This window comes from Electrophorus electricus, chromosome 8 (assembly GCF_041902795.1).
Source record: "Electrophorus electricus isolate QZ-2024a chromosome 8, ASM4190279v1, whole genome shotgun sequence".
Taxonomy (NCBI): domain Eukaryota; kingdom Metazoa; phylum Chordata; class Actinopteri; order Gymnotiformes; family Gymnotidae; genus Electrophorus; species Electrophorus electricus.
The window spans coordinates 20879956-20904087 of NC_137504.1; the positions used below are offsets into that span (position 1 = coordinate 20879956).

The following is a 24132-nucleotide window of genomic DNA, read 5'->3' on the forward strand; positions in this document are numbered from 1 at the left end:
CTCACTCTGGTGTTCCTGCTTTGCCCGCAGGGCTCTTATGGTGTGGTCAAGCTGGCGTACAACGAGGACGACGACAAGTATTATGTGAGTTCTGAGAAAGCGCCGCTGTCCTGTTGCTTTATGTTGAGAGGAGGAGTGGAAAGGATTATGGGTAGTGGGGGTGGGGGTGGGGGTGGGGGGGGGGGGGGAACCAAGAGTATCATTTCTGAAAGTGGTGGCAAAATGCTGTGGGTGCCTGTAGGTCAAGGGCCCGTGGGATCTGTGCACTAGTTGGGGAAACGCTCTGCTGGGTGAGTGTGACATGGCTTGTGGTGTTTGGTGCTTTTTCTGAGTCTGTGGGTGGACCGACATGCAATTGTCAATTAAGTGTGTGTGTGGGGGGGGGGGGGGGGCTGTGGGTGATTTAGGAAGGCTGATGTTTTGATGGTGCTCTTGCACAAACTCTTGGGTGGAGACATGCATGGCCTGTATTAAACAATCTAAGAATTCTTATTTTTAATGGGGGGGGGGGGGGGGTTGTGTATGGAGACCCTTTCATTTATAACAAAAAAAAAAAAGTGATTTGTTCAATATCCAGTTTTAAACAAAATATGCTCTGCCCAAAAAAAGATCAAGCCAAAGGCTTAAAAAAATACAAATTATAGAATAATCCGCTGCAAATGTACAAAGAAAAAATTAAATTTACTATTTGTGACAAGTCAGGAACAATAATATTCAGAAAACTGGTGGGTATACTTGGGAGAAAAGATGCATATTAAAATTATTTTCCTCAAAATCTTCATTTTGATTAACATTTGAGGGCTGAAAGCTAATAGGTAAGAAGTTCCTCAAATGTTGGTTGTACATGCAGTGGCATAAAGTAATCAAAAATCAGCAATTTTGCTGAACAGAAAATTGATCAGACACAGTCTAGTACCTAAACATGCCTGGTATGGCTTTATTGATGTTTGAAACGTCACCTTGTTAAGAACGATAACATTAAAAGCGACGAGGACTTCTTTGAAGATACAGGAGAAACACTTTCAGCACCTATCGTAAGACCAAAAAGTTATTGATTTTTAGAACCGTATATAACTGTGCTAGTCTGACTAACAACTAAATTGTCATATGTGTTTGTAGCAATAAGCTCTCACCTGTAGTTGCAGCAGCAGCCAGTGTTAGGGTGCTGATTCTCAGTAGAGAAAGAGTCATCCTTGCATTTCTTTTTGGGTTTCTAACAATAACAAAACAATGATGTGGTAGAAAAATACTACACCAAATTTAAGCAAAAGTGATATATACACATTCAGTGTGCCATGAAATTAAAACTACTTTAAAAATTAATAATGTAACAAAAATAAGAAATAAGTCAAAAGTTTTTTACCTTTAAGTTCTTTGAGAGCTTACTGAATGGGAAAATGCAATCTCCCCTTCTGGGCTTTCATGGTTTTGCTCTGATTGTCCAGATCAGGCTCAGTGGATGAAGTAACAGACATCTGAGAGACAGACTGTAGTGATGGTGAGCTATGTATACTGAGACTGAACAGGGAAGACCAGCCATTGTGTATGTCAGGGGACTCTTCAGCCTTCTTCACAGAGGGTGTGACCTCTAACTCCATAGCTTGGCTTGCCATGACTTTGGAGAAGGTGTTTGTAGTATCTTTGAATAGCTCTGATGATGCCTGTGATGCTTTCAAGTCATCCTAGACTATGTAGATGGAGACGACCATATCACAGAGCTCACGGGTGAGAAGCCTTCAAGGTCAGGATTTGTTCACTGACGACACAAAAACTGGGTCCTCCCTTTAATGCGGGGATTGATGTCTTGCACCAGCTCTGCAAATTCCAACTATAGGAATGTTACTTATAGGTCTAGATGCATCATCGTCTTGGACGTCTGAGGATCATTTCAGACAACGGGACGAGTATGACATGGCGACTGAAACGCACCCGTTAACACTAGCATACATGTTAACCAACAGTCACTTCCAAATCTTCAAGCTGCTGCTAAAATGATATTATAACCGTGACGGCATCTGGCAAAATCAACACAACCGACAACGGCTGTGAAAGTTAGAAACCACAGAATATATTAATTTTTTTCTCTCACAGAGCGCAGTGTTAACGGTCAAAACGATCACATTAAATTGTTAGAATTAAAATAGAAGGAGCAAACTGCAGATTCTCTCCACTGAGGGTAGACGCAGAGAGACGGGCGCTACTCTGAACTCTCTTTGCAAAGTAGCTACCTGTTTCGCTAAGTGTCGCTAGGTTTTTGTGAGAAAACATGTCGCCCTGGACCCAGTGCTAAAGTCGCTTGTACGTTTAAAACAGCAGCATCTATACAGCGCCCAAACGGTCCCTTATGCGCGACGTATAGGCCTCATAGGAGGAAATGGGTGGAACTTCAATGCATTCCATTACTATATAAAACTACATAAGACAGCCCGTTCATCATAAATTAGAAAAGCTGCAGCTATAGAAGCTAAGCGGACATTTAGACAGACAGACATACGGTGCCAAAACACATATACGATTAGATGGACTATAGCCTATATTCAAGCATACCTTGTTCTGGAAACTACAGTAGTAATCCGCCAACTACGGTTAGGTTTAATTCACGCAGTTGTTTTTGAAATTGTTCATTATGACTTTACTATAATTCTGCGCTGACATTTTGGTCACTGCGGAAATAAATCAATAGTTTAAAAAAAAAAAATCCATATTTTTAGTGGCAGCCGAGTAAGCTGATGGATGGGTACAGGTATAGACATTTATTACAGTTTTCCAATACAATACGAGCTGAGAAGTCATTCCCCTTTCAGGGATGCACCACATGAGTTTAAAGATCGAGACATTAAATGTCCTGAAATGCATGTAAGCAATAGTGCAAAAAAAAAATAATAATACAAACAGAAGTGGGTAGAGTAGCCAAAAACTGGGTCTGCCCTACTCAGTTTGTATGTTATGTTTAAGTTGTGTGGGTTTTTTTTGTTGTTTTTTTTCTCCATATCGGCTAAATATTGTGCATAAAACATACATAAGATACAAGTATCACATTGGACTAGCTCTTACAAGACATTTTACTGTTCCGTTATATTTAATTTGCAATTAGGTGTCCGATTAAACAAAACGGCTACCTAGGTCGATATCCTACGTTACCTAGCTAACAACTGCGTCTGCATATGGTCAAAAGAAATATAAATATATAAAATCATTACCAAAGCTTAATTTTATAACCTTGAAACCTTTATAATCTTGAAAATATGCCTCAAAATGCGGTGTGCATTGCTACACACTATGAGTTCAGTTCATCTTTTTTTCTGATACTTGTAATTTAGCTATGTTGGTAGCTAGCCGTATTTTTCTCAGAATATCATTGATATCGGACGACATTTTCATATTAATAATGCACATTAGGAGAGAGCACACAAGATTTCACACAAGAGATGTCATCCTTAAAGAAAAATATATATTGCAAGCTACGTTTCATAAATGTCATTTGTGTCCCACACCGGAAAATGCTTGTTCATTGTTCATTATGTCGGTCTACTGTCCAGTAGTAAAACTTACTGACGCAAAACACAGTTGTATAACCTACTGACGCAAAGCGGTGGCACTCATTCAACATCTTTAGGGATTGCACTCAGTGATCATCCAAGTGGATTTCACTAACCCTCCCACACTTGACAGGATGTGGCAAAACATAAAAGAGTATACACTCTTTTAATACAACTCTTAAAAGTACAATTTGTTCAAAAAGGAATTTAGGTAAATGTAATGGAGTAAATGTAGTACTACCCAATTCTGACCTCACCACACGTTGTCCCACATCACCCCACATCACATATCATCCCACAACTCTCCATATCTTCCCACATCTTCATACATCGCCCCACCTTGGCCTGCATCACCCCACTGCACCCCACCTTACCCAACATCTCCCCAGATTCACACTGTCTCACATCACACCCCCCCCCCCCCCCAATTGCCTCACATCAGCCCACCTCACCCTGTAACGCCCCGCATCTGTGAGTTGCAGCCTTCTGCCAGTCTGGGTGTTAGTTTTGGCAGCTCCAGCAAACATTCGACTTGTCTTACACTGCCTGATCTGTGAGCAGCACTGATTTACTAGATACAGTTTTTTCTGTAAGGGAAATAATTTTCTTGCCATGGTAGTGATGGAATAATTTCCCTTACATAACACACAGGGTTAGTAAAAGCTTGCACTGTTACGGGGGCACGGATCCATTGTGAACTGTGGAGGACCAGTCTAATGATTTCATTAACTGATGTGGTCGAGGGAGTCCGGCAAAGGCCTCTTCCAGTGACGGATGAAAAGTTTTGCACAATGAAGTTCTGTATGAATTATACTTTTGCACAATATGCACAAGTGTACTCATCAAATTATGTTACATTACCATTAAATTGTTACATTATAACCCATTAAAATGGGTCCATTTTTAGCCTAAATGCATCAATGCTCAAGCGCCAAACGTTCAGCGGTCCGGCGAGAGCGTTCTTTGAGGTTATGCTGCTCGCCAAGCCACCAACGTTCCTCTTTCCCTTCCTCACACGGCACTTCATTGTTTAATACTTTTGTCTCTGACGAACCGCAGCCAGTTGGTACGTCAAGGTCTGCCTTGTCTTATGGGTGCAACTGCCCTTGAAACGGAAGCGATGAATCATCTCCTGTTCCTTGTGAATCCAAGCTGTGGTGCACTGAATGCCACTTCACCCATTGCGTCATGCGGGGAAAAAAATTGAGCAAAAAAAGAAAGAAAAGGAAGACAAAATAAAGGACAACAATTTTGTTCATGAATTTTCCGCCTTGAAGAATCTTCAGTCGCTTCACAAAAGGCGTTTTCGCCCCCTTGAGAGAGGGCTTTTTTTTTTTTTTTGCGCGGAAACCCGCGCCGTCAAAAAGGCTTCCAATTCAGCCGTCGCGTACCCCTAATCTCTTCAGCAGGTGCCACAAATCGGGTGCCTACATTACCTCGGCATTCTGTAATGAACGGAGATGTGTTTCAAAGCGCTTCCTTCATTACGTAAAGGCGGCGCTCCGGGTTCACACAGTGCGCTGCCACACAAAATGCCTCTCACGGCAGGAGAATAGAACAGGTGTGCTTATCTTTTAAGCCTTTCTCATCAACGTTTTCCGTTCAGATGAGATGCTATTTAGTCATTGTAGCGGCAAGAGAATCTTGGCTGCGTTGCTCTGGCCCGGGACATCAGGTGCGAGCGGGCCGACCTGCTTGTAAGAAAGGGAGTCGCTTTTTTCTGATGCAGTAAAACATGACCTATTCAAAAGCACAAATGCAAATGCTATCAGTTTATTTTTAATGTAACTGAATTGTAATATATATATATATTTAATTGCATTGAATTTATTTTGTAGCATTGTTTGTATAAAACAAAATTGTAAAAGTTGTTAGCACTTGATTGCACTAATGAACAGTTCAGTGTTATCAAAACCATCGTCTGCCCCATCCCGCCCCATTCTTTTTTTTTGCGCTCATGTTTCTTTGCCAAGTTCTAAAACCTGCCGATCAGCCAGCCACCCTTTTGGAGGTGATTGCTCTTGACAACTTGCCACTCATTTATTCATGTGTGAATTTGCATATTGGCTCACAGATTTCCATAATCACTTTTGCAATCACTTAGCTGGAGACGGTGCTGGGTGGCAGACTAGGAGCGCTCCATTAGAACCAGTTGGAGAAAGATTCTTTGTGCGATTAGCATGGAAATGCGGGAAAGTCGGCCGATTATGTCACCCACTTGAATGTCTCCGGCAGCCGCCTCCATATGTGAGAGATTGTTTGGGATGTTTTGAACACGATGGACGAGGACAAAAGGACAATACGAAGGAGTTGTAAACTTCAGCTAAACATGCTGTGCTCTCTCTCTCCCTCCCTCTCTCTCTCTCCCTCCATCCATATCTCCCTCTCTCCCTCCATCCATATCTCCCTCTCTCCCTCCATCCATATCTCTCTCTCCCTCCCTCCCTCTCTCTCTCTCTCTCTCTCTCTCTCTCTCTCTCTCTCTCTCTCTCTCTCTCTCTCTCTCTCTCTCTCTCTCTCTCATAATTTCTACCTCTGTCTCTTTCTCCAGGCAATGAAAGTGGTGTCTAAGAGGAAACTGATGAAGCAGTATGGCTTTCCACGTATGTTTCTCTTAATTATTACCTGTAACCAGGGGAAAGGTGTCTGGCTTGGACTAACTAGTGTTTAATTCTACTTCAACACCCCCCCCCCCCCCCAGTATCTCAATATTTCAAGTTTCATTATTTATAATGACTAATAGCTCTAGCTGAACAAATGGGTCTAGAAAGACTGCAGTGAGAATTGTGGAGTAGTTAATTGTTTTGGTCATGGGTCACAATATAAGATACGGCTATAATATTGGGCTTCCAACAGCATGTGTAATCATTTGTATGATCAATAAAAACAGACTTGCTACCAAGCGTTTGTTATATATTCACTGACTAACTCATTAGAATCATTACAAACAACTAGCAGAGAGCAAGTCTTGATCAGAGTCCAGTCTCTGGCCACAGGGCCCTGTCAGCTGGGTATGTCTGTCCACTCTCACCTATGCTTTGGCACTGATGAATGGGAAATTTGCAGCAACAATACTGTGCCTGATCACACCGGCACAACCGGGACGTTTTCACGTCAGCATCCCTGCTCTGTTGAGAATGGTCCGCCACTGGACTAAACCAACTAAAATGACAGACAAAGTAGTGGGAGGCGGTCAAGCCATGCGTGGCCACGGAATGGTTACAGGTGTAATTGTACACCAATATACTGGAACTATGAAACAGGTGTATCTAATAAAGTGGTCAGTATACGTGTTTCTCATATAGTTGGGGGTTATTTGAAATGAAAAGCTTACTATTCCTACTGGTGCAGGACGTCCGCCACCCCGTGGACCGAAGGCAGTGCTTGGCGACCAGCCCAAAGTGCTGGGCCCTCTGGAGAGGGTCTACCAGGAGATCGCCATCCTGAAAAAGCTTGACCACCTCAACATCGTCAAACTGGTGGAGGTCAGAGTTGTCCAACAATTAGAAAGTGATTCTTGTGTGCTGAGGCAGAGATTTGTGTTTTTAGCCTTCAAAAAAGGTTTGAACTTTTCAGAACAGTGATTTGTCAAAAAGGTTTTTCGCCATTGGTGACTAAGTGGCCACTGGTTCTTAGAGTGCAGCACTTTCAGGACTGACTGAAAAGATTAAAAGAACATGACTAGCTTGATGGCTGAGTCACAGAACTGGTCATCTTCCTGTGAGACATGGGGAGTGAGGGGACATTTTAAGTGGGAGCCTTGCAGAAATCAGCTGGAGGCAAAAGTTATTGAACAGAGATTTCTTTTGAACCCTCAAGATCACAGCGAGGGTGATGGAGAGAGAAATGGAGCGTGACAGAAAGAGAAATTGATTAAATAGAAATGGAGATGGATGGAAAGTTGGAGAAGAGAGAAAAGGCCTCTTCCCCTTTCACACTGTGGATGAGTCCAGGACTCCTCCAATCACAATGTCTCCCTGGTTATTTAGCTTTAGTCCATAATGACAGAGGAGCAGGAGAGAGGGAAAGGGACAGATAAACACTAAAAGAATGGGGGAGGTTAAATAAATAAGTGGATAACTGCACGGATGTCAGGCAGTTCACTCTTTTTTGTCATTTTTTGTTCTCTCTAACTGTAAAATAGCGTATCTGTAGTGCAGCTCTGTAGACATGTACATAGTTTTGGAGCTTTGAAAAACTTCCCTATTCATTGTAGGAATAGTACAGGAAGTTCTCCTCTTAGGGGCTTCATCTCATGGGTCCCAAATTTGTCCTGTCTCATTATAGCATCTGTCCTTGTTTTGTAATATGCAATGTCACTTGCACATCATTACAAAATCCAGTTTTTGGAGTTCTGGGTCACACTTTAGTGTCTCTCTGACTTTGATATTAACACTGTCACCAGTGTAGCAAGGGCTTCTGGGAGTTTTTGATCCACATAACATTTCTGCTTCAGGTACTGGATGACCCTGCTGAGGACAATCTACACATGGGTATGAAACAAGTACTGCTGTCTTAAAGTTCAACCAGAAAACTATGATCACTGAAATGAATATATTGCTGTATAACTCAAAAACGAACTAGTTTCCTTTTATTCTGTCACCAGTGTAGGGATTTATGTGGCCTGAAAGAGAGACTCAAAGTCGCTTTTTAAAGTTGATTCTGCTATTCATCATGTCAGACCAATAGCACTGTAAGGTGGTATGAGTGGTTACAGCTTACAGGTGGGATTTGGGTTTGAGTAACAGCCGTGCCACATGCAGCATCGGGGATGGGTTTTCCCGAGAGCGCAACGGGGCTCGTTCTCAGTGGGGGAAGACAGCACAATGGGGTCTCTTGATGCCAATCATTGCATGACCCATCATTGCCCAATCAGTGTGTCTCGTGGCGGCATGTTCAGCCTCGAGAGCGGCACTCGCAGCAAGTGCTGTGGCCTTTTGACGAGCCATCCCGGTTGGCTTACCGAGGGGCGTGCATGCACCCGCATGTTTACACCAGCAAAGAAGGCACGGTGCTACCATGATGACATAGCTGAGAATATGGCTGTCAGAGATGAGAGACACAGGATTTTTGCTGTTCTGTAGCGTAGGTAGAAAAAAGAATCGCCACCAATGTCAAATGCAGAATCAGCATAGTGCACGTGTCTTTTTTTAGCTTTATATACAATACAGAATCTGTTTGTAGTGTTTGGTCTCATACAGCTCTAGTTATTCTCTCTCTCTCTCTCTCTCTCTCTCTCTCTCTCTCTCTACCCCCCTGCAGTGTTTGAGCTCATGCAGAAAGGGTGAGTGTTCCATGAGTCTTCTCTCGTCTGTAACTGATGCATTGACTCCACTCCTTTCTCTTGCTGTCTCCCTCTCCATCCCAACATTCGTTCCTCTCGGGCATATCTGTCATATCTCTGCTTTGTCTCTCTGCCTCCACTGCTCCCTCGTTCCAGCGGGATTCATTATGTTCTTATGGCTTGACAATCACTACCATTGTTTTTTATTTGCTCGCCATGCAAAGGAATTCCCAGGCAATTTACATTCTTCTACTTCTCGTTACTGTTATTATTCTCATTCTCATTCTCTCTCTTTCTCTCCCCATGAGATCTAGCTTTTTTGCAGATCTCAGCGAAGCAAAATCAGAGGCCAAACCCTGTCTTCATTTGTCACATGAGTCTGTTTATATATAAAAAAAAAAAAAGAAGACATTTTGCAGTAATTGAATGCCAGCTTTGCCCACCTAAAGCGCCTGGCTGCACCGTGTAGGGAAGAGCTCCTTATTTGTTCTGCCTCTGCATTGTGTGTTTTCCCTCCCGTGAAAAGGGGGAGATTCTAGAGTTTTTGCTCTGCATAATTACAAAAAGGCCCCATTTCCATCACGACGGCCTGGTTTTGTTTGCTGTAGTGCTTGCGAGTGTGCAGGCTGCGAATGGAGCAGCAACGCGTGTGGCGTTGGAGTTCTCTCGCAGCTTTTTATCAAGTCCCCTGTTCAGCGAATCGTGCTGCAGGGTGTTGAGGGCGAACGGAGGGTTCTACAGGCTCGCCCCAGCGCCGTCCTCTTCGGGGCCGGTGCTACCGTTCAACTCGAAAGAGCTGTGTGTGTTTAAACCTCTCGTCATAACGAGGTTCTTCAAGTGTTGGGCCTCTCTTGAACTCTCAATGGCTGATGTGCATCTCTCTCCGGATCTTTCCGAGACATACAGCCCTGTGATGGAGGTACCGACAGACAACCCCTTCGCTGAAGAGCAGGCCCGTTCCTACTTCAGAGACGTCATCCTGGGCATCGAGTACTGTGAGTTATCAGCCAGGACCTTCTGGGGACAAAGCCGTAAGGGGGGTGGACCGGCCAGTGGAAAGCACCGGACAGAATACAGATGCACTAGCCACCTAATTTATTACCTGCAGCAGCTATTGTTGGACCCTTTGGCAGGAACATCTATCAAAGAGTACAATTACAGGCTAACCCGTCTGTAGCCATGCCCAGTTTGGCATCTCCGCTCATCACTGGTTAGATTCTGATTCACTGTACAGGGTCACCGACGGCCGGATGTTATTTAGGATGGCCGAATTTTCTAAACGCCACAGCGACAATGATGTGGGACTGGCGACAGCTGTCCTGTAGCAGTGCTGCACTCCTAAACTGACCCATGATAAAGAGTTGGAAGATGGCTAACACATACAGCACTAGGGCTCTAGCTTTGCACCGTACACCTGGAGGAGGTTTCTAAAACCATATACGTTTCTAACAAAGTGGATGGTAGGTGCAAGTCCGTAATAAGGAACCAGTTCTGTTTTGTTTGCTTTAAAAGGGTTTTTGTTCTGCTCACTCTTGTACACATTTGTATTTGCAGCTAATATCCAGTAGTCTTACTGAGTCCTAACACACTGGTCTCAGGGAAGTGTTTAAAAACTGATCTAGGACCAAAAAGACAGCTTTGAACAACACTGAAGAGCTTTAAACAGCTTGGAACAGCTTTGTTCGGTCTCATGTTTGTTTCGTCCTAGTGCATCTTTTCAGTTAACCAGTGCAGAGGGACGATGGTGGAAGCTTATACATGTATGCTGACACATACCGGCTGGGTGGGTACATTCCTCCTGAGTGTGTCTGCGATGGGAGAGAACGGCAAGAAACTGAAGTCACCTTTTGGTAATAGTTACATAGAGGAAAAATATGACCTTTTTAGTTTGCCGAGTTTATTAGTAATGCTATGCCACAAAGACCCATACAGCCTTTTTTTTAATGAACTGGCAGTGAATACTAGCACTCCAGAGTGTTAGGTTTGTTATGATCCATAGTCATCCTCCTACCTATGACATTGAGAATAACAATCACCCCCAGTCCCTGACGCTTGCCTCGTCGTGTTTCGTAACACTCGTAGGCGGCTGAGATTCCGCCGACGTGATCTCGTCATCGGCGCCACAATGGCGGTCGTGTCCGAGAGCGTCCTCCTCCCCAAGCCTGTGTGCACAGTTGCCATATCCCCATCTCCCTTTATGCTCATGTGACATTTTGAAATTGTCGGGCACAGTGCAGACGCCGCCCATCAAAAGCCTATTGTCCACTGACACAGGCCCCCCTGCGTTGTATTAACACAGTGCTGTCTTATGTCTGCTTATGTCTTATGTAAGCGATCGATATCTGTTTCAGGACTTGACCTCTCTCACGTCCCATCTCTCTGCATGCGATTGCTCGGGTCTTGTTTCAGAACGGTAGGCGAGGGCGTCATGAGGGGTTCTGCCTTTGATGTGCCCCCAGCTGCTGTGGGGTGATCGGCACTCTCATGTTTCGCTATCCCAGTGCTAGGCTCCCTGGGCGCGCCACGGCAACCATCCATCAATCAATAGACGCGGCTCGAAGACGCGGCTCCCTCCAAACTGCCTGGCATACGTGACGTGCCCTGAGCGAGTGCGGTGTTCAGACTGACTTTCGCTATTTTTCCGTTTGCTTTTTCTTGTGTGTGTGTATAAATGTGTGAGTGGGTGGATGTGTCTGTGTGTGTGTATAAATGTGTGAGTGGGTGGATGTGTCTGTGTGTGTGTATAAATGTGTGAGTGGGTGGATGTGTCTGTGTGTGTGTATAAATGTGTGAGTGGGTGGATGTGTCTGTGTGTGTGTATAAATGTGTGAGTGGGTGGATGTGTCTGTGTGTGTGTATAAATGTGTGAGTGGGTGGATGTGTCTGTGTGTGTGTATAAATGTGTGAGTGGGTGGATGTGTCTGTGTGTGTGTATAAATGTGTGAGTGGGTGGATGTGTCTGTGTGTGTGTATAAATGTGTGAGTGGGTGGATGTGTCTGTGTGTGTGTATAAATGTGTGAGTGGGTGGATGTGTCTGTGTGTGTGTATAAATGTGTGAGTGGGTGGATGTGTCTGTGTGTGTGTATAAATGTGTGAGTGGGTGGATGTGTCTGTGTGTGTGTATAAATGTGTGAGTGGGTGGATGTGTCTGTGTGTGTGTATAAATGTGTGAGTGGGTGGATGTGTCTGTGTGTGTGTATAAATGTGTGAGTGGGTGGATGTGTCTGTGTGTGTGTATAAATGTGTGAGTGGGTGGATGTGTGTGTGTGTGTAAATGTGTGTGTGTGTGTGTATAAACGTGTGAGTGGGTGGATGTGTGTGTGTGTATAAACGTGTGAGTGGGTGGATGTGTGTGTGTGTGTATAAATGTGTGAGTGGGTGGATGTGTGTGTGTGTGTATAAATGTGTGAGTGGGTGGATGTGTGTGTGTGTGTATAAATGTGTGAGTGGGTGGATGTGTGTGTGTGTGTATAAATGTGTGAGTGGGTGGGTGTGTGTGTGTGTGTGTGTATAAATGTGTGAGTGGGTGGGTGTGTGTGTGTGTGTGTGTGTATAAATGTGTGTGTGTGTGTGTGTATAAATGTGTGAGTGGGTGGATGTGTCTGTGTGTGTGCTCATTTTCGCTCAAAAGATGCTGCCTCCAGGGGGCAATGATTCTGTAATTTTTAATGAATTTTTTTGCTGTATTTTTTTTTGTTTTTCCCTGATATCCTACAGTTTTCACAGGTAGACATTTCTCCAATTGTCACAGAAATGAATTGGTGTATGCATTTCTGTGAGTGCATGTGTGCGCGCACTTAAGTAGTGTGCCTTGGTCAGAGTTAAAGAAGTAGCAGGCATGTAGCGTTTACGTTGCAGCCTGAAAGTCTCAAATGCAGTAGTTGAGATCTGAGCTTTGCTTTACCAACATAATCCTTTGTTCTTCATTACGACGCTTAATATCTGTGTAGTTAGACACTTAATATCAATGCAACAACATTTACTTAAGGTGCTAGCCTTGTCTGACACCAGCTCATCTTTGATTGGCCACTTGAAACTGAAGGGTGTCACTCATCCAGTCATCTTTGTGTTCTAATGTGAATGGGTTAGCTGACTTCTCTTGTCAAATCAAATGGTTCTCCAGAACGTCAAGAGCCAGCCTGCTATGACTAGAGCTGTTTCTTAACTGTAACATTTTGCACCATTTTACTGTGCTTTCCTGTTTTGTTTTGGTTTTTTTGGGGGTTTTTTAATTATTATTATTTATTTTTTTTTATGTAATCCTGCTTGTATCACAATATTTTGAGTTCTGCAAACCATTAGAAACCATTGCATAAGATGTGTTATTCTGCTCTGGCTGTGCTCCTTTCCTTAGTGCACTACCAGAAGATTGTCCACAGGGACATCAAACCGTCCAATCTGTTGCTGGGAGACGACGGGCATGTGAAGATAGCTGATTTTGGTGTTAGTAACCAGTTTGAGGGGAACGATGCATTGCTCTCCAGCACAGCTGGGACTCCTGCCTTCATGGCCCCAGAGACCCTGTCTGACAACCGCAAGAGCTTCAGTGGGAAGGTAAACACCCTGAGGAGGGAGGGAAGGGTGTAAGTGTGTGTGGGTGTTTTTTTTTTTGTTTTGTTTTGTTTTTTTTACTGGGTTTAGTTGTTGTTTTTCTGCTGCTGCTTTGCTAAACGTGCATCCTGATGTACTTGTTTTATTCTATTCATACACAGTACATTTTTACTATGAATTTTAATGTTAGGATTTGAACGCTTTCTGAATGTCCTGTGCGCACCGGCTCGTACGTGCGCGTGCTTGCGATAGCGCTGCAGGTCGTCCAGCCGAGAGACAATGGCTGTCTAGTAAGGGCTCCGACTGAAGCCTGCCGAGTGAGCGCACTTCCTCAAAGGATTAGACTCACGCCGTTAGCCGCTAGTGGCTAGCACGATGGCCTCACGTGCGTGCTGATATATAAAAAATAAAACAAAAAACCAACTCGAGGCTGCGGGTGAGTGGTAAGACACACTTAACGTCCAGGACCGTGAACCTCTGCTTATCGTGCAAGGCGGGGACAGGTAGAGCCTGTCACTTTTTAAATGGTTGAATTCCTATATGCTGTTTGCTTTTCTCTCTGGCTCTCTCGCGCACTCTCTCTCGTCCACCCTGTCTCAAACTGTCGCACACAGAGACAGCATGGAAATGAGAGGGGCATTTGCTTCATACCTGCAGTATGTGTACATGTTTATATGTGTGTGTGTGTTTGTGTGTCCTCAATATGTCAGTGCATTTCATAGGTACAACGTAGAATCTTTGTTGTGGAAGACTAGGCAGCTCCAAGTCTCTGGACACAGTTAATTCATTTTTCTCCATTTTTCTGCACACACACACTCTCTCTCACACACACACACGCACACACACTCACACACAATATCTTTGGACTGCATTCTGTTACACGGTAGCTAGATGACACCAGCCCGACAGACTTGGTTCTGAACTCCCTGAACTGCTGAAACAAATGGAGGAAAAGGTAGAGAGAGCGAGAGAGAGAGAGAGAGAAATGACAGACGGACAGATTTTTTGTTCATTCCTGATGGAAAGCTGCAGCTCCTGGTCCCAGAGCAGCAAGGCCTGGCAGAGGGTCTGGAGTGTGTGTTCGTGCTTACCCTCCTTCCTTTCGGCCACTGTCTTAACGGCTGCGTCTCTCTCTCTCTCTCTCTCTCTCTCTCTCTCTCTCTCTCTCTCTCTCTCTCTCGTGCTCCAGGCTCTCGACGTGTGGGCAATGGGGGTAACGCTCTACTGCTTCGTGTTTGGCAAGGTAAGACTCTTAAGATGGCAGCCCATTCTAGATACAGACCTCGTAACAGTCAAAGCCTTTTGGCGGGGAATGGAAATGACCAGGATGACGTCTGTTTTGTGGCAGCAGCAAAACTTCTTGCATATTTCTTTACTGGAGGCCAAAACTTTTTATAATACACATTCTCGCTCTCTCTCACTCTCCCCCCCTTCACAGTGTCCTTTTATTGACGAATACATATTGGCGTTGCATAACAAGATCAGGAGCAAGCCTGTGGAGTTCCCCGAGCCGTAAGCCCTCCTCCCATCACCTCCATCGCACACACAAAATAAGGGGTGTAGTGTAGTGGGGTGTGGTGGTGCACGGTGGGTGTAGTTTAGTGGGGTGTGGTGGTCCGTGGGGTGTAGTGTGGGTGTAATGTGTGTAGTTGGGTGTGGTGGTGCTTAGCGTGGGGATGTGGGGGTTGTAATGGTATTGGGGTGTGGTGGTCTGTGGGGTGTAGTGTGGGTGTAATGTGTGTAGTTGGGTGTGGTGGTGCTTAGCGTGGGGATGTGGGGGTTGTAGTGGTATTGGGGTGTGGTGGTCCGTGGGGTGTAGTGTGGGTGTAATGTGTGTAGTTGGGTGTGGTGGTGCTTAGCGTGGGGATGTGGGGGTTGTAGTGGTATTGGGGTGTGGTGGTCCGTGGGGTGTAGTGTGGGTGTAATGTGTGTAGTTGGGTGTGGTGGTGCTTAGCGTGGGGATGTGGGGGTTGTAGTGGTATTGGGGTGTGGTGGTGCATGGGGTGTAGTTTAGGGTGTGGTGGTCCGTGGGTGTGGTGGTGATGTGGGGGTTGTAGTGGTATTGGGACTTGGGGTGGTGGGGGTTGTTGCCATGCACATGCATGCAGGCTGCTCTGCCTCCTGCTCTTTGATGCCTTGAAGCTTTCTGAATATTAAGGTAAAAATGTCAATAAATCCATTTCCTCTAGTCTCCTCTCACGAAACTGGCCTTTTGAGTCTGTGTGTGCGTGCGCGCAAGTGTGTGTACAGATTCACACAGTTAAGTCCAGTTGTGAGAGAGAGAGAGAGAGAGAGAGAGGCAGGACACAAATCAGGGAACAGGACAGCTAGTCTGTGCCTTGACAGCTTGTCATCAACTAAGGAAAGCATTTATTTTGACCTGCTCACATCCACACATTTGCAGTCACATTCACACACACATGCATGCTCACCGATAACCAGTCTCTTCCTGCATGTGCTTTTAAGTCTGCAGGGTACACCTTGACCTCATGCTGTTTTAAAAACACATGAGATGAAACACAGTCTACACATGTCCACAGCGAATACACACAGTAAAGGTATTGTTGCTGTGGTTTGACTTCCAGCTCTGAAAGGCTTGAGCTGACTGTTGCCCCTGCCCAAGTGCAGTATGGGAAGACACTTGGATCAACAATTGGTTATGATAAACTGGAAGAAATCCCAATGGTTCATCGCAGTGGTCCAGACGTAGCTTAGAATTCAGTGTGTCTGATATCCCCTGCCTTAGCCCTGTGTATTTTACCAAAGTGTGCCATCTGTTCTGGCGTGCAGGGTCTGTGCAGTTAAGCCACCTCTTCTGGATGCAACCGACTGACTCTTGCCATTCTTTTCAGCATTGTTTACTTCTGGAGGGTGTAAGACTTTTACATGGTACTCGCCTGGGTTTTGCTCGTCACCCGGACACCGTGCCGCCACCGTCTGTTCAATTCCGTCTGTGTGCTTCAGGACTTTTACAGAACGTCTGCCTGACAGGAAACGGAATGATAGCTCTGCGAGTGTATTGTTTGCTTGGCAAAAGACGTCATTTGTCTGTGCCTGCAGTGTATTTGGGCTTTCCTCTCAGAGCTGGCTGTCATGGACCTGTTGTGTTATATTCCTCTATGCCTTTAAAATACATGGTTTTTAAGAGAAGTGTGTATTGATGTACATTACATCCACATTGTTGCAGTGCAGGTTATGCCGTTTATCACAGTATATATGGAGTAACACTGTGCACTGTACTTGTAGACTAAACGAGTATCAGTGAATACTGTATAAATTCAACGTGTCGGTGCATTATTACACATTGTAAATGCAGTGTTACTCATTGGTACTCACTGTAATTAATGGTATGGTTACCACGTAACAGTACTGGTGTGACGTAAAAGGTTACCACCAAACATTGGTTATCCTTAAATTGTTTGAAGAGGTGGAATTTTTACTGATGGCGTCATGTGACCTTCAGGCCTACCATCAGCGAAGCACTGGGGAACCTTCTCCAGAGAATGCTGGACAAGAACCCGGACACCAGGATCACTATTCCCGAGATCAAGGTGAGCTTGGGAATGTCATGCGTGAAACACGAGGCTTCGCATGCCGACACGCCGGCAGGCGTGTGCATGCGTTCTGTTTTTCTTATGGTGGTTTCCGAGTAGAAAATAAAATGCTGTTCTGGGAAAATGTGATGTCTCAGTTTGAGAGTGTGTGTAGATCATTAACACACATACCAACTCAAAGAATTCAGGCCATGCGTCATTATCTAAATGGGAAATGATGTGTTAAATCCCAGCTCCCCTGAGCACACAGGAGACACTTTTGAAAATTGTCTCCTCTCTCTGTCAGATGGTGTTTTTAGGTCACTTTTTGAACACCTTTAAAGTCATCTCCTCAACACAAACACAGAGTTCCAGTACACTATTCCACTGCTTTATCTCATGAAAAGGCACAAGAGTCAGGGAATCTGGTCCTAAGAGTTGCATCCTTACTGTCTAATTGACTTCCTGTGCCATAGGTGTGTGTTCATGCTTTCTGTCTTGACTTGTAACTATTCGCTCCTGCTGGTTTGGTCCTGCTAATCACCACCTGAGGTCCACATATTTGTGTGTGTGTGTGTGTGTGTGTGTGTGTGTGTGTGTGTGTGTGCGCAGCTGGACCCCTGGGTCACAAAGGATGGTGCTGACCCGTTGCCTTTAGAGGAAGAGCACTGCACTGTGGTGGAGGTGACAGAAGAGGAGATTCAGAACTCTGTCAAGTTTGTCCCCAGCCTGTCTGCCGTGGTAAGTGTAGGTTTGCATACGTCTGCGCGTGTGCATGTAACAAGCACATAATAAAATGGACGCATTTAATGTAATAAAGTCTGCTATGTGTTGTTAGAAGACAGCTATGAAACTGCAGTGCCCAGGCACATGTATTTTCCTCACCTGAATATGTGTGAAATTGAATCACACTTGAAGAATTTATTGAAAGATCGTATGATGAATCAACACATCGGAAGACATCAGTAACACCCTATCCTATCAGAACACATCAGTAACACCCTATCCTATCAGAACACATCAGTAACACCCTATCCTATCAGAACACATCAGTAACACTGTACTCTATCAAATCATATTAGTAACACCCTATCCTAACAGGACGCATCACTAACACACTATCCTATCAGAACACATCAGTAATACTGTACCATATCACTTTGTTTTTTGCCCTCACTCTTTTATCTCTCTCTCTCGCTTGCTCTCCCTCCCTCTCTGCACACCGCATGCCGTGATGTAGATCCTGGTGAAGGCCATGTTGCGGAAGCGTTCGTTCGGGAACCCTTTCGAGTGTCCCAGCAGGAGAGAGGAGAGGTCTATGTCTGCTCCAGGAAGCCTGCTCATGTAAGTCAGCCCACTCTCTGGCAATAGTGTCTGTGGCCAACAGGAATGTCAGATGGGGAGGACGACAGTCAGCTGAGAGAGGAATCACCAGCTAGTCGCTACTCACACATGAACAAAGCCGTTTGCTTCCACTAAACTGCCCCTCCTCTCTGTTTAATACCCCCCCCCCCATACTGTGGCCCTGTGGATGAAATCATAACCACGTTACTGAGTGCAGCTTGTCACGCTGTTTGAACAGGTGAACACTGAGGGCCACACTAACGACCTCCCATGTGCTTCCATATTAACACGTGCCCGACGGCCTTCCTGGCCCGCCACGGCATCCTTCATGGCTGGAACCGCGGAGTGCTCAGCAAGCTGCCCCCTCGCTCCCGCCGGTGCAGAGCTCTTTGCTTTCGCTGTGCCCTGAGGAGCCACTTCAGTGTTTATCAATTATTAATGTCATTTCTCATCGTTTCCTGGCTGGGTTTTCTTTCCTTTCTTTCATGGGAGTTTTTTTTTTTTGTTTTTTTTTTGGGGGGGTTTTTTGTTTGTTTGTTCGTTTTTTTGTGTTAATGAGGATCCGAAGAAGCAGGTTTGAGGATGCGTGTCCGCCTGGACTGAAGGAAACGTCTCGCAGAACCTGCGTTGACCCTCTCCCTTATTAAGCCTTCATACCATCTGGCTCTCTCTCTCTCTCTTCCTCTCTCTATCCCACCCCCCACCGTCCGATCACAATAAATGCCTGACTGCAGTAAACTGGAGCCAGGGACAGTGGGTTGACGTTGCTTGCCGGCCCCGCCCCTTGCCCCCAGACCGTGGAGCTATTCTGCCGCCCCGGCCTCCCCCCGTTACGAGCACTTTCTCATGTCTGAAGGGAGCGTTTGCCTTAACAACCATCAGTCTCCCTGCTAGTCATGAACCACAGCCGCGGACACCCCACCCCCACCAGAGCAAAGCACTGGCTCTGGATCAGGGGCGTGGACACCTAGCATTGCTTCTGCTAAGGGCTGCAGTTTTGTTTTTTTTACTGCTGTGATTATAGATTCTCTTCTTTAGCTTTGCTTTTATTTATGGCTGAGATATTGTTCTAGTGTTGTTTTAGGACATTACTCTATCCAGTGTTGATTTTAAGAAGATAATCTTAGAGTGAGGTTTTATTGCGTTGTCTCTCACTCATATTTTTAAGTCTGTAGTCTGTTGGTAATTGCATGCGTGGTCTCTCTCTCTCTCTCGATCACCATCATTAGTATTAATAACCTAGCTTAAGTTAATAATTACACCCTAGTCATTTCTGTGAGGTATTTTTGTGATACGGTAAGAAGCGATCGCTCCCCCTGCTGGAGAAATAACTTTGAATGCTCTGAAAACATTAGCACATTTGTTTATGCCTGCCAGCTCAATTAAATCTTGACTCTGTGCTGTACATTTGCATCTCATTATTAATTCCTGTCGGCTTTAATTGTGCTCATCCTGTGCCTTTGTTATTAACCTTTATTAGTGTCATTAACTGCTGTCATTAACACACAAGCACACTACACACACAAATACACTCATATTTACACCAGCGCTGAGCTGGCTGTGGAATTTATACTCAAAAATAGGCGTGAGGCCAGTTGTTTGCTTATCAGATATTTCTGTTAAACAGCATCGTAGTCTGCTTTATACAGATAGCATTTCTTTTTAATGAGCTTCAAAGCTCATTTATTAGCCCAACCTCCTCTCTTCAGTATTAAGCCTGTATTCTTAACATAAATCCTGTTTTATTTTTTGTGCTTAAAGAGCACTATTCTTATAAACTGATAGTGATATGAGCACCATTATGTATTTTTTTTCTAGAATATTATGCGAATGCTTGGTGGACCCTCAGTTTCTGTCAATGCAACAGAAAGGGGTTGGATTTGGCGCCCCCTAATGGTGCCTGAGGGTCCATGCTGCTTACAGATCTCACTTTCATGCGGAGGTTCACTTCCCGTCATCCTGTACACCTGCACCTCAAACGTCCCTTGACCTCTGACCCTTCTCTCCCTCGCGCTCTCTCTCTCTCTCTTTCTCTCTTTCTCTCCGCCGCAGGGACTCGTGGCCGTTCCGTCCCTCTCTAAAACTCCACCCCTCTTTAAGGTAACTCTGTGGGCAGTGTGGCCATGGTTAGCCAACCGTTTCATCCAATCTTGTGTCCTCTTCTGTGCTGTTCGTCACCAGCGATTGGTGATTTTTAAATGTAGATTGCTGTCCATCCTGTCATTGTGACGCTTGTCCCTCTCTAATTAGCAGTGTGGTCATTGGCCACTTTGTTCGCTGTTGTGTACCATTTGCCCACAAAAACATTGACATTTGTACTTGGAGATGTTTGTGTGTCTGAGTGTCTGATTACCAAGAATGTTCCATACTTTGAATTCATTGGCATATCATCCAAGCATATATTTGCACATTGATAAGCTGTGAAGCATTTATAAACAACATTCTCCTTCATAGTACAATTCCTTTAAAAAGAAGGACATTGAGTTTTAAATGTGTGTGATTAGTTACTACAGTAGAAATAGGAAACACGTGTGTGTGTGTGTGTGTGTGTGTGTGTGTATATAGGAAACTATGTTAAACCTTAACCTCTGTCTGTCTGTCTGTCTCTGTCTCTCACAGAAAAGGTAGCAGTGGGGAAACTGGGCGAGAGGCGGAGCTAGAGGACCTGCACGAAGATGAACCGCCTTCCTCTTGAGTGGCCAAGTCCCTTCTGATGCTCACTGATAACTGTGCACTTGTCAGCCCTTGGCCCAGCCCTTTAGCCATTCTTACTGTATAGGCAAACATAACCTTATTATTACACTGTATTACGATCACAAAGTTCCCTTGAAAATGGAAACACTTCCTAACGCACTTATGTCTGCAACCTACTGAAGTGAAATTCTGCTTGTCCCTCGTTATTTATTCCCTGCTCGTACTTCTTAATTATTCAGTGCCAAAATTCCTAGCAGGTTAGCCCAACCTCCCTTGCATTTTGTCCTTCTTGCTGGCGTTTGCTCCTGTGCTTGCCCCGCCCATCATGTGAAGCCACTCCCTCCACCCGTACCTGCATTTCTACTTCCGTCAGCCCTCGGCACCCTTAGGTCTGATAACAAGGCGTGTTTGAAAGACAAACATTGCATGACATTGGAAAAAAGAAAAAAAAAAGTTCTTGTGATATTATGGATGAAGCGCCTGAAGACTTGGAGCTAATTCTAAAAAGCGTTGCTTCAACAGCTCCTTCTCAATTCTAGAAAAAGAAGAAGAAAAAGTCCTGTTGTGGTGCCCTCTAAAGGTAGACGTGAGCATTAAAATGGCTTGATCAGATCAGTAGGGTTTTTTGTACATGGATGGAATGGAATGTTGATGTTGTCCTACCTTGTCACACTTTTCATACTGTAATATTTATTCTCAAATGGCCTGTTTAATATGCTTGCCACTTCCGTATATTTTAATGTTCAGGGTTTGTTTGTTTTTTTTGTTTTTTTAGTGACATCATGAAACATTGCATCTTTTTCTCTCACACACACACACACACACACAGAAAAATGACAGCCAGTACGATAGGGCTCTCGTATGTATTTCTCACACACACACACATACACGTACGCAAAATGCAACAGAATAGGGCTTATACAATAAAATCTAGTCTGTTAGAGTGCTCCTCATTTTAAACATTTACACACACACACAACTTCCTGTGATGGTGAATATCACAGATCCTCCATTCAGACTGTACTGGTAATAGAGATACGGTATTGTCCCAGTGCACCATTGTCTACAGCAGAATGTGTTATTTACGAAGCCACCCCATTCCAAACGGTTTATTTGTCAATCAGCATTTCCGACAGGCTCGACAGTTTTGCTCTCGCTGTCCATGTCTCACACACACACACACACACACACACACACACAAAAACAAAACCACCCACAGGAGTGAAAGAGCATGTTCTTGCAGAAACAGAGAAGCACTTTTGGCTCCGCCTCAGCATATTCCATCGGCCGACGTGAACGTGCCGGTGAGTTTGAGAACCTGGTTTACTCCACTGTGATAGCAGGATGATCTCCCTCTCTTCTCGCGCGTCCTGTCATCCTGACTCGACCGATGAGTGCGGGCTCACAATGCAGACACACTACTGAACGTATACCAGGAACCACTTTGACGTGGACTCAGTCACCCCTGTTGGATGCCACCCAGAGCCTTTGTAATGGCATTGATATCTACTGCATGCCCTCCAGGCATCTCCCAATGGTTGTTAACCCCAAGCCTGTATTCAAGCATCCCAGTCCCACTGAAAGGCCATCTTTGACTGTGTCTGTGTGCCTGCACTCTCCAACACACCCCTGCCAGTGATGATTTTACATCTTCCCCACTCCCACACTCCTGTGTTTTCTCTTTCTGGGTTTAATTGTCATGGACAAATTGTAAAAATGTCTTTTTGCCCATTGGATGGAACCATCTCAAGGATCTGCGCTTTGAGTGAAATGAATGTACAACATGTGGGTCTGGTATCTGTTTGCATGTGTGTCATTGTAAGGAACGTAATGGCTCATGCACACACGGGTAACTCTGTTGCGTTTGGAGAGGATGTGAGTGGGTTATTGGGGCGTTTGGAAATATGCGACGGGGGTGTGGCATAACCCCAAATGCAGATATACACATACTCCAGTGGAAGTACCACAAAAAAAAGTGTATACTGTATATCACAACTGTGTGTGTGTGAGGGAGAGAGAGAGATGGTATGAGGGCTTAATAAGGGAGAGGGTCATCGTAGGTTTGTGTGTGTGTGTGTGTGTGTATACGTACTATATCAATGTAATACATTTGTCCCGTTAATGTTGACTATGCACTTGAATGTCGTTTGTATGTTGTATATGTGTCCTATGGCATGAGCCTAACCTCAGTATAACGCTTTTCCTAACATTTTACGAAATACACTTTAAAATCAGGTATATAGTTTAATGTGCTATGACTCAAGTATCTATTAAACACGGCATGAATGAAGTTAACTATAAAAACCCCTTCAACGCATTTCCTGCATTGTACAGTGACCTAAGATAACACATGCTAATCTAACACACGCTAACGTGTGTATAGCTGCCTGCACTGGTCCTGCTTTGGAGCAACTTGACGTTATCTCCAGGCTTTCTTCAATTCAGTACTTTTATGCCACTCACTGTGCTATACTGTCCAGAACCACCTATAACCATCTGTAACTATCATAACCGTCCGTAAGTAATTGCATGGTTCTCAGTCACAGTCTATGGGAGCCCCTCAATCCTTCTTACTTTCCTGGCTCAGACACACCTTGCTTACATACATCTGGCCCAGGTCATGAAGATCTCTAGAGTTTGCAGAAGAGCTGAATCAAATAAGATATTGGGTCAGGGAAAGTGTTTACATACATTGGCTCTCCTCAAGCTGGGTTAGGAAACTTAAGTGGAGTCATTTTGGGGTCCTTTCAACTGTTTGGAGGGGTGCTGAGGTGGGTCTAAAGTTTGCACTGTCTCAATAAGATTATTGCCTGGTCACTTTTTGTTAGCAAAACTTCAGATCCAAAGCCTTTGTGGCTGTAGATATCTGTCATTTAGTGACAGTATGCAAGAATGTGCCTTTTTCGAAGGGCTTTGAGGTGAATTTTGAACAGGACGTTTCTCCCGTATAACCGTCCCTATAACTTCCCCGTGCTTGAGTGACTGTCGTTGCTGTTACGTGGGTGTCTGTGTTCATGTGCATTAACCTGAATGTACTTATAATCGTTAAGGTGAAAACTACAAAAAAAGGCATGACACAAAAACTATTGAATGCAACTTGTTACATTGTAAATATGTACCAAAATATATAAAGAGGCTATTTTTTGCATGCTTTTTGTACACTTAGAATTAAAGACAATAAAGACA

General features: G+C 44.6%; 1 protein-coding gene across 5 annotated transcripts in view; it reads left to right on the forward strand.

Moving 5' to 3' along the window:
- The window catches only part of camkk1a (calcium/calmodulin-dependent protein kinase kinase 1, alpha a), a 46387-nt gene extending 24232 nt beyond the window's left edge, over positions 1-22155 (forward strand). For 4 of the 5 annotated variants that reach the window (XM_027020578.3, XM_081718941.1, XM_027020577.3 and 1 more), the window contains 14 exons: positions 31-84; positions 6091-6142; positions 6891-7024; positions 7996-8032; positions 8802-8823; positions 9730-9818; positions 13179-13378; positions 14565-14618; positions 14814-14887; positions 16839-16926; positions 17521-17649; positions 18149-18252; positions 20305-20352; positions 20872-22155. In XM_027020578.3, coding sequence (XP_026876379.2) covers positions 31-84; positions 6091-6142; positions 6891-7024; positions 7996-8032; positions 8802-8823; positions 9730-9818; positions 13179-13378; positions 14565-14618; positions 14814-14887; positions 16839-16926; positions 17521-17649; positions 18149-18252; positions 20305-20352; positions 20872-20947 — 1161 coding nt within the window. In that variant the 3' untranslated portion in view covers positions 20948-22155. The remainder of the gene's footprint in view (positions 1-30; positions 85-6090; positions 6143-6890; positions 7025-7995; positions 8033-8801; positions 8824-9729; positions 9819-13178; positions 13379-14564; positions 14619-14813; positions 14888-16838; positions 16927-17520; positions 17650-18148; positions 18253-20304; positions 20353-20871) is intronic. The other variant, XM_027020581.3, reaches the window with a different exon arrangement.
- The last annotated feature ends 1977 nt before the right edge of the window (positions 22156-24132 follow it).